The sequence below is a fragment of the Poecilia mexicana genome, unplaced genomic scaffold (assembly GCF_051168715.1).
Source record: "Poecilia mexicana isolate PSO_F unplaced genomic scaffold, ASM5116871v1 scaffold_9, whole genome shotgun sequence".
NCBI classification, from domain to species: Eukaryota; Metazoa; Chordata; class Actinopteri; order Cyprinodontiformes; family Poeciliidae; genus Poecilia; species Poecilia mexicana.
Genome location: NW_028263378.1, coordinates 403574 through 413710, shown reverse-complemented (window position 1 = coordinate 413710; position 10137 = coordinate 403574). Strand labels below are relative to the sequence as shown.

Below are 10137 nucleotides of genomic sequence, written 5' to 3'. Positions count from 1 at the left end.
GCCAGCCGTCCTGCCTGCTGCATGGAGACGGAGAGGAGGAAGAGGAGCAGAAGGAGGTGAGGAAGGAGCAGTCTGCTTGTCTCTGGGACGGATGAGTTGTCTTTTAACTCATCTGTGTCTTTGTCGCCCTGTCTCTGTGTTTACACTGCTGTCTCCCTGCTACCCATCTGTCTCTACGTCCTCGTCTGTCTGCTGGACTACCAGAACATTGACCAGAACTCTGCAGGACCAGGTGAGTCCGGCGTGGAACCGTGGGGAGCCTGAGTGAGGTCTGCTCAGTCTGGACTGAAGTAAGGGAGGACCGCCCAGCCAACCGGGGACGTCCCTCTGGCATCCACAATACTTTTCTGCTGGGGTCGTTGGTGTCCACCGCAAGCGGTTGGTTGGTTGAGGTCCAACTTTCTGAGACAGAACTAGACAGAACTCCTCAAGCAGATTTAGATTAAAATCACTGCACAGTTGGTATTTCAGAACTCATGACTGAAGTACATTCAGAAGTATGTCTCCACCTGGGAGCGTCCGGATTCAGGGTCTCTCTGAACCAACCAGTTCCTCCTCCTTCCTGATGTTCTCACAATGTCCATCACTATTAGGTCCAGCTGATTGGACATAATCTGTTTATGGGTCTGGGTCTGGAAGTCCCAGAGGACCTTAGCGTTATCCAGGAGGTGTCGCCGTAAACCACCAGCTGGTAGGTGTTGGGCTGTTTCAGGGTGTCTTTGCTTAGCAGCCTCTGGTTTCTGTCTCTTCTGGTAGAACCTGGCCTCTACCTGTCCTGCTGCTGCTATGACCAGTGCCTCTGCATTGTCCTTCAGTCCAGACCAGCCTGGTTTCTGGCAGGACTTCTTGATATCAGTGACTCTGTGTCATGCAGCTTGTTTCTTTGTTTCTCTATGAGGGTTCCTCCTGGTCCTTCTCCTGCACTTCCTGCTGTACTCCAGGATCTCTGGTGTTTGACCTCCCTCCTTACTCTTGGCGTACTGTCAGGATGTTGGACTGGAATGCTCCAGCTGTTGCATGATGCTTCCAAGTTTTGATATCAGTGGCTTGCAGTCATTCTGCCAGCAGGGTAACTGATGACTGGTAAGGTGTGGTACTGGCCTGGACTTGTTGCGTCCCATTCCCTTGTTTTTCTCACCAGAGGCAGACTACCTTGTGGCCTCATCAAGGTTGGAGTTTCCTTGGGGATCCCAGGGTTCTTGTAGCTGTCTAAAAGGTCTGCTGTATTTCCCTCTGGAGGTTCAATCACTTCAGGTCCTTTCTTGGATAACAGAGGAGGATCAGTGAGCATACAACTTGAACTGCACCACTCTAACATCTGTGACTGCAGTTTCTGTAGCCACTTAGATCTTCTCTTGTGAAGATCCAGCTGAGGGGTTTAAAGATTTACCAAGAAGGAACCTACTACCTGACTCTCAATCACCTGCTACACACAACAAGATTTTACAATTGTTGCCGATTTTTAAAAACCTTAGAGACTTCCTGATACATGACAATTAAATATGTTGGCTGTAGGTTTGTTCATACAGTTTGTGGTGTGGAGCTACACGGCAGCTCCGATTTCAGACAGGAAATTTTGGTGTACCTTGGCAGTCTTTTTCCCCTAGGACTATCTTTAGAACCATCACAATAATTGTCCTTAAGATTGCTGGAAGAGAAAGTCAGGACAAAATCAGCTTAAAGATCTCGTGTGAACTAGGCATTAGCAACCCTGACTTGGAGAAACAATGTGGAAGGATGAGTCCTTGGATGGTATAGACCAACAACAGATATAGAAAATGACTAATGCCCAGTAAATGGAAGAGAAGCACAGACGAACAGGGCAGCAGAAGAGAGAGGAATAGAAGCCAGTTCTACCATACCAGAGGCTGCAGAGCAAAGACGCCCCTTGAAATAGTCCGACACCTACCAGCTGGGTGCCAGGTGGTGCCTACAAGGAACACCTCAACCAGGTGGTCTACAGGAGGTGCCCTGGTCAGAGTGGAGACACTACCGAGATGGAGAAGGACAAAGCTAATGTCCAGTTAGCCTTCCAGACCCTGACAAACGGCTAACCAACCAATCGGACATTGAGGCGATGTAGATGAAGGGAGAAGTCAGAGATATTTTGATCCCAAGATTTTTGAGACTTCAAATCTCAAAGCTGAGGAGTTATAGAAATTTCCCAGTGGTCCCAGTTTGGTGAGGTGACTCCAGAACTGGGAGAACAGCTTCTACAATGTCGGTCCTGAAGAACCAGAGATCCAGTTCAGACAACCCTAAACATTTCTAGAACACACAAGATGGGATCACCAGAAACTGTGTGTTGAGTTAATGCCTGGGCCACACAGCAAGGTTTCTATGATTTTTGTCCCGATTTTTCCCTTCCGATGATCTTAAAGGTAATCTAATTACCATGATAACTCTAGAGATAATCTCAGGAGGTCTTCCTGTCATGTGTTCAGAGTCTGCTAGGAAGGACATCGGACTGCACCAATCTAAAATCAAGGATAGTCAACATTTTGGCTTGTCTTAGCCTGATGAATGTGACGTGGGCAATCAGAAAGCAACAGGAACACTGTGGGGAATCCAACACAGAAAACAAAACAATAACCACGGCATACCAGGAAGTCTGGTGGATCTCGGAGACTACTTTTTACTTTGTCTCTGTTTAACATAGTTCACCAACTACTGCCATTGCTTACATGTTTGTTTACTCTGAGCTCACGATGGTCGTGAGAGATTTCCTGGATGCTGGTAAGTGAAATGGGTTCATGTGTTACTCCTCCAGTGTGGCTCCATACCACACTGTGCAACCAAACTTGTTGTAGCTGAGAGCTTTTATCTCCAGGTGCGGGGTCTCTCAGGTGTTTAAGGTCTCGCCATGTGAGCCAGGCATTAGGAGGTGGATCTGGAGGCCAGAGGACAGTAACCAATGTGTGCTCACACCAGCTTTTAGAGTGCTGTTGCTCCTGAGGAGCCAGAGGATCAGGTTTCCCATCATCCATGATGAATCATCAATATACCAGGAATATCAGAAATGATTATGGTGGCTCCATGTGTTTTATTGTAACTTTTAGTGCCTGACGGCAGAGTCTGCTGGTTTCATTTATTCACTAGTGAAGGAAGCAGGGGTGATGACTGGTTCTCTTCTTCTGTCTTTCAGCTTGTGTACAGTTCTTCATAGGATCCTCTTGCATCCCGCCAGACCTGCTGCCAGCTCCTGAACCACCTGAACCTCCCTTGGCTCCTGAACCACCTGAACCTCCCTTGGCTCCTGAACCTCCCTCGGCTCTGACCTCATGGATGTGAAACCTTTGTCAGGACTCTTGCGCAGCATTCCCGACACTTAACCGCATCCGGTGTTGACCCCTGCTCCAGTTTCCTGTCCTGCAGAGCGCTGCATCCATCATGGCAGAGGGGCTGCTGCAGGTAGAGATCCCGGACTTTGGCAGTAGCGTGTTGGGCAGCCTGAACGAACAGCGGCTGCTGGGCCACTACTGTGACGTCTCCATCCTGGTCCAGGGACAGGCCTTTAAGGCACACCGGGCCGTCCTGGCGGCCTCCTCACTCTACTTCAGAGACCTCTTCAGCTCTGTGGCGGACCCCTCCTCCTCCTCTTCCTCACTATCCTCCTCCCAGGCCGTCTTTGAGCTTCCGTCGTCGGTGACGCCGGCGTGTTTCCAGCAGATCCTGTCGTTCTGCTACACCGGACGGCTCAGCATGGCCTCCAGCGAGCAGCTGGTGCTCATGTACACCGCCGGCTACCTGCAGATCCAGAACATCGTGGAGCGAGGCATGGAGCTGATGATGATGAAAGCGTCCTCCTCATCCTCTCCGCTGTGCTGCGACTCTCAGGTGAACACCAGGAACTGCATCACACCAACATTACATCATTTATTTAACACTTAAAAACTATGTACAGCCCATAAGTTTGTGCACCCACTTTGAGCAGCAGTAACACCCATATTGTTGTGGAGGAAGTTTGGCCTGGTGATCCCACCATAGCATTTCAGGCTGAGGCCTGGACTTTGACTAAGCTGGTTGGTTTTAGATCTGCTGCGGTGTCTGGATCCTGGTTCTATTCATGACCTGGTTGAACCAAGCTTCAGCCGCTGGACTTCCTTCCAGATGGTTTTTTGAATTATTTTACATGAAAGTTAAATCAGGTCATGTGACTTTTGAGCAGAGGCGTGTCATAGGGGGGAAAAGTGATGACAATTCTAGGGGCCCTGACCAGCAGGGGGACCTCCACAGTTTAATTATTTATTTTTTGTTCATAGAAATAAAAAAAATCAGGGTCCTGTCAATTACAAAATTAATCACATTGTATTTTCAAAGATTGTTTTTAGCAGTAAAAATGTAATGTTCCCACTCCCAGACCAAAAAACACACGTCCATATTTGCCCTGAACCCCCCTATCTGTGTTAAATGGTTTGTTCCTGCTTGGAGCCTTCAGAGTGACGCTGTTAACAGCAGACAGTGGGAAACACGAACAACTGTGGCAGCTACTATGCTGCTGAGAAAAGTTATAAAATCAGGTTTTCAAAAAAAAGAGGGAGAGAGAGAAAAAGGCAAGAGTGTTAATTTATAACCCAGTTTTTCTCCAAGAGAGGTGAGTAGACTGTATGAGATTATCAACCATTAAGCATAGTTAGCTTAGCTACAGACTACTGTTTGCCTCCATTTCACTAGTATTTAATGAATGAAGGAAAAAAAATTACCAACATATTCATATATTTAACTTGTCCCTTGTACCACTTAACAGATGAGTGAGTGAGCAGCAGCTCTAACCCACGTCCCTCCTGACCTGTCCTCTCCTGAGTGAAATTAAAGCTGCAGTGACTTTTATATAAATATTTTTTTCACATATTTTTAAAAATATTTTTCATATTTGTTGAAACTCATTATGTTGTGACAGTATGGTAGGAGAGGTAATCTGTGAAAAAGCTATTTCCTCTGCTTTCTCCCAGGGATCTCTAGAAACAAGCAGATAGAGGCAGGAGAGTTTTAGTGCTGTCAATCACAATCTCATGTGGTGCTGCTCATCCTTCCTCCTCCTTGATTTGTGCCGTGCTGCAGCTAGCATAGCACAGAGCTGTGCAGATTCAAACAGTGAATGCTCAGTTTAGATAGCATAGCTACCAACAACGGCAGATAAACGGTTTCTTGTAATGGTAAGTTGTTTCTCCCCCATTAGCACATTTAGCAGTGAGTGAATGATGCTAATTGACAGCGCTAAGACCCTCCTACTGGTCCTGATTGGTTGTTTTGGTCAGAACCATTCATTACTTTAACCAGTAATAGTAATTCAGGAAGGAGATGGAGGAGATTGATTGTTTTCACAGATTATCTGTCTCATAAACTGCTAAGACATGGTGACAGCTTTAACAAATATGGGGAAAACATATTTTTTTATTAAAGTTATACTGCAGCTTGAATAAAATGCAACTACATAGCATTTTTGAGAAGTCTGGATTGCTGCATGTGTATTTTGCATGTTGCTTTTGACTGTTGCTCATGGGGAGACATTTCAGTATCTAAAACTAATAGAAAAAAATTAAGCAACCTGGATGTGGACTGTTGGACATTAAATTCATGAGCAGTAAATATTGTCCTAATTATCAGTATTGAACCAAAGAAAGCAAGGCAGATGCAAGCCTTTAAAATTGTGACGCTTTTTATGGGTTAAAAAATTGTAACAGCAGCTGCGCGGGGGGCTAGACATATTTTTTGTCGGGCCCCAAGATTCCAGGCAGCGCTCCTGCCTTTGAGTAACTCTGGTCTGTTCGGTCACTGCTGCCATCTGCTGGGTGAATCTGCTGTTCACATACCATTAGAAACATTTTCTTATCACAGACAGCGCCCTCTGGTGGATGTTGGTAAAACTGCAGTTGCAGCTCTGAGTCAGATTGTTGAGCATCGTCATCGTCTCACTTCCTCCCTTTAATTATTAATGTAAAACAGACGACTTCAGCAGATGAACTGGGGGGGTTTGATGCCCCCGTGCCACAGCAGCAGCACAGCGCCCCCCAGCTGCAGGAGGTCAGTCCTGACCAGCCGTCTCTGAGCCCGGAGGAGCTGCTGCTGGCTGTCAGCAGGATCAAGCAGGAGAGATCCGACACGCCTCCGGCTGAGGAGAGCGGAGGAGTGGAGGAGGCCAGGTGAGAACCCCCCAAAGAGGAGAGGGGGAGGCGGTTAGGGCACTGATGTACCCAGATGTTAGCAGAGCTGATTCTTGCTGTGTCTCCGTCAGAGCGGACGTGGAGCTGCAGTCCTCCAGGAGCGGCGCGCTGTGCTACCTGAGCGCAGGAGGCGGTCTGGTTCCGGGGCTGCAGTCGTACCTGCTGGCCGGCGCCGGGCGGTCCAGTCCAGGAGGGTCCAGCGTCCCCACTGACTCGCCTCCCTCCCAACCTCCGACCGAGGAGGAGCTGGAGGAGGATTACTATGGCAACGCAGTTCATCCGGGACTGTACCAGCACATCTATGGTCACACTGGAAACCCTTACAGTGAGTTCATGGGCCCGGTCCAGAACCGACTGGATCGGTTCTGGACCGGGCCAGTCCAGAACCAGCTGGCGCCATCCAGTCCAGGATTGCTGTGGCATCTGGTTCTCTGATCACGCTTGGACATTTTGTCTCAGTCTCTGCTGTCTTTCACGACCAGCTGGGGGCCCCTGATCAGGTAATGGGGACGGGGCCATCTAGAAGGGACTCCAGGTGCCCTGGAATTTAGGGCCAAAGACTTTAGGGCCGTAGACTGAGGGGCCCCGGACCTTTAGAACCGTAGACTCTGGGGCCCCAGACCTTTAGAACCATAGACTCTGGGGCCCCAGACCTTTAGGGATGTTGCGGTGAGATCTGCTCCGTCTTTCTTGGTAAATATTTAGTTGTTCCTCTCCCCTCTTGACTTTAACGGTCTAGTTCAGGAAAAGCTGGAGCTGCTGCCCCTCCCATTGGCTAATGAACGCCGGCCCTGCGTTCTGGTTGGCCGGGACAACATGGCTCTGCCCGCCAGCCTGATCAGCCAGATCGGCTACCGGTGTCATCCGTCGCTCTACGCCGAGGGGGATCCTGGAGAGAAGGTGGAGCTGGTGGCAGGTGCGTTGCCATGGTAACAGCATCATAAGGAAGTCGGCGTGTCACGTGACCTGTTGACATCTTCTGGTACGTTCAGGTTCAGGTGTGTTCATGACGAGAGGTCAGCTGATGAACTGCCACCTTTGTGCCGGGGTCAAACACAAGGTGCTGCTCCGGAGGCTGTTGGCCACGTTCTTCGACAGGTGAGACCAGAACCAGGACCAGAACCAGGATTAGAACCAGAACCAGGACCAGGACTAGAACCAGAACCAGGACCAGGACTAGAACCAGAACCAGGACCAGGATTAGAACCAGAACCAGAACCAGAACTAGAACCAGAACCAGGACATCATGATTCTGTTTCTGTTTCTCAGAGAAATGTTGACTTTGTGTTTTAATATTCCTGCAGATCCATTAGATCTTATTCATCTTATTCAGACATAAACTCTGATTGGCTTATTTTGGTCTCCATAGAAACACCCTGGCCAATAGCTGCGGAACAGGGATTCGCTCGTCCACCAACGATCCGAGTCGGAAGCCTCTGGACAACCGAGTGTTAAACACGGTCAAATGTAAGAATGTCAGCAACTAACTGCTGCAGCTGTTCTGCCTTCTTCACACATTGAAGCTCCTCTCCCTCCTCTCCCTCCTCTTCCTCCTCTTCCTCAGTGTACTGTCAGAACTTTGCTCCCAACTTCAAGGAAAGTGAGATGAACGTCATTGCTGCTGACATGTGCACAAATGCTCGCAGAGTCCGTAAGCGCTGGCTCCCAAAGATCCAGTCGCTCCTCCCTGATGGACTCCCTTCCTCTGCATCATCCCACCCCCGTAAGGGGAAGAGAGGAGGAGCAGGAGGAGCAGGAGGAGCAGGAGGAGAGCGGCCCAGTGGCAGCCCCTTTGAGCTGGACTTGCGGCAGCTCAGCGCCTCCTACCTCAGCCTGGAGGCGCCGGTCTACACGGAGCGTCGTGAGAGGGAGGCGGCAGGGGAGAAGGAGAAGGAGGCCCACCTTCCTCACCTGCAGTTTGCCGGCTCCCGGGGAGGAGAAGTGGGGCCGGAGGAGGAGGAGGGGCCGATGGGGGGGGAGGCAGATGGGGAGGAGAAGCAACAGACTGAACAGCCCCCAGACCTGCCCCTCTCCCTGTCCTCCTCCCTGTCCTCCTCCTCCTCCTCCACCTCCTCCTCACACCCCTCCCCTCAGCCTGCAGAGTCCGCCCCCCCTCACAGGGGATTGGCTGACACAGATATGAGGGGGGATGGCCCTACGGAAGACAGCCAATAAGCATCCTAATGCATCTGCCTACCTGTCTGTAAATAAAACAATAGCTACCTGGCTCCACCTCTCCGTCTACCTCCCAGTCCACCTGTCTGTCTCCACCTGTCTGTCTCCACCTGTCTGTCTCCACCTGTCTGTCTCCATTTGGGGTCTTCCTGTTTGGTCACATATTTATTCACTTGCCCCACTTTTCAGCCTTCACTCTGTCTGTCGACCTCTGATCTTTTATTTGTCCTTCAGTTCATCCCCCTCTACCTCACTTCCTGTCCACCTGTCTCACCCTCTGCCTCACTTCCTGTCCACCTGTCTCTCCCTCTACCTCACTTCCTGTCCACCTGTCTCACCCTCTACCTCACTTCCTGTCCACCTGTCTCACCCTCTGCCTCACTTCCTGTCCACCTGTCTCACCCTCTACCTCACTTCATGTCCACCTGTCTCACCCTCTGCCTCACTTCCTGTCCACCTGTCTCTCCCTCTGCCTCACTTCCTGTCCACCTGTCTCTCCCTGTACCTCACTTCCTGTCCACCTGTCTCCCCCTCTACCTCACTTCCTGTCCACCTGTCTCCCCCTCTACCTCACTTCCTGTCCACCTGTCTCCCCCTCTACCTCACTTCCTGTCCACCTGTCTCCCCCTCTACCTCACTTCCTGTCCTCCTGTCTCCCCCTCTACCTCACTTCCTGTTCACCTGTCTCCCCCTCTACCTCACTTCCTGTTCACCTGTCTCCCCCTCTACCTCACTTCCTGTCCACCTGTCTACCTCTGCTCCTGTCTGTCCACCTGTCCGTCTGCTTGGCTCTGCTGCATGTCGACAGCCTTCTGCAGTCCAGCACACAGGCCCATAGCAACAGGACTGATGAAGATGATGATGACTATACTCTTTGATGATGATAATAAAGCTTGTTGATGCTCAGGTTTCTTTGAGTCGACCTGAGAAACTCGTGTGTGACTGTTTATTGAGCCGTGTCCCTCTGGGCTCTGGAGTAAAGACGGTTTGGTGGAGAGTGGGAAACCTCTTCATCAGACCCCGATTAGAACCTTCATCCACCAGGAACCTTCAAAGAGTCAGTGTGGATGGTGATGCTGTGGGCAGGAAGGATCTTCAGCAGCAGTCAGCATTGCAACAAATCAGAAGAAGCTTCTGACTGAAGACTGTTTGTGACCTTCGTGCTAACAGCTCAACTTCCAAGCAGCAGAAACGATTTTCCATAGCAACATGTCCGGGATGAAACCATCAGGTGTTAGCTAGTTCTGCTAATCCACCTCCTGGGTTTTGCTGCTCCTCTTTAAATTCTCTTTTGCTCCTATGGGATTTGGGGTCAAAGTTCAGGTATTATTTGAGCTTTGAGATTGTCATGGTTACATATCATAATTGACAGTAAATAAGTGAAAAGCACTAAACAGAATTATTAAATAAATTCTAAGTATTTAATAATGAATAATAACAGTTTATTACTACATCTGTTCGAGTTGTAATAATTAGACAAAATATGTGAATACTAACTTTTATTTAGGAAATTCATATATTTGTTCTCATGAATTCTAGCTTATCATTAAAAAGCTTTTATTTTATTTGATGTGTTCAAAACAAACTAGGATCGATTAAATTAATCTGATCTCTGCAGTGGAGAATTCCAGGCTCTCCGATGCTGCATGCTGGGAAATGTAGTTTGGTTCACGGCGCCACTCTAAAATCAGAAATATTAGCCAGCCAATCACGGCAGCCCAGTTATACTAGTAGCTAACCACAGCACTTCAGGCAAATTACCGACCAATCAAAAACATAGCAACAAATCATACGTAAT

The 10137-nt window shown here is 49.2% G+C and overlaps 1 protein-coding gene across 1 annotated transcript; it reads left to right on the top strand.

Annotated features, from left to right (window-relative positions):
- Positions 1 to 2922: 2922 nt before the first annotated feature.
- Positions 2923 to 8715, top strand: LOC106930699 (nucleus accumbens-associated protein 2-like). The gene is made up of 7 exons (XM_015008411.2): positions 2923 to 3837; positions 5947 to 6143; positions 6236 to 6489; positions 6904 to 7080; positions 7157 to 7262; positions 7534 to 7631; positions 7729 to 8715. Exons 1-7 carry the CDS (start codon positions 3391 to 3393, stop codon positions 8337 to 8339), a joined length of 1890 nt encoding a protein of 629 aa, XP_014863897.2. The 5' UTR covers positions 2923 to 3390; the 3' UTR covers positions 8340 to 8715.
- The last annotated feature ends 1422 nt before the right edge of the window (positions 8716 to 10137 follow it).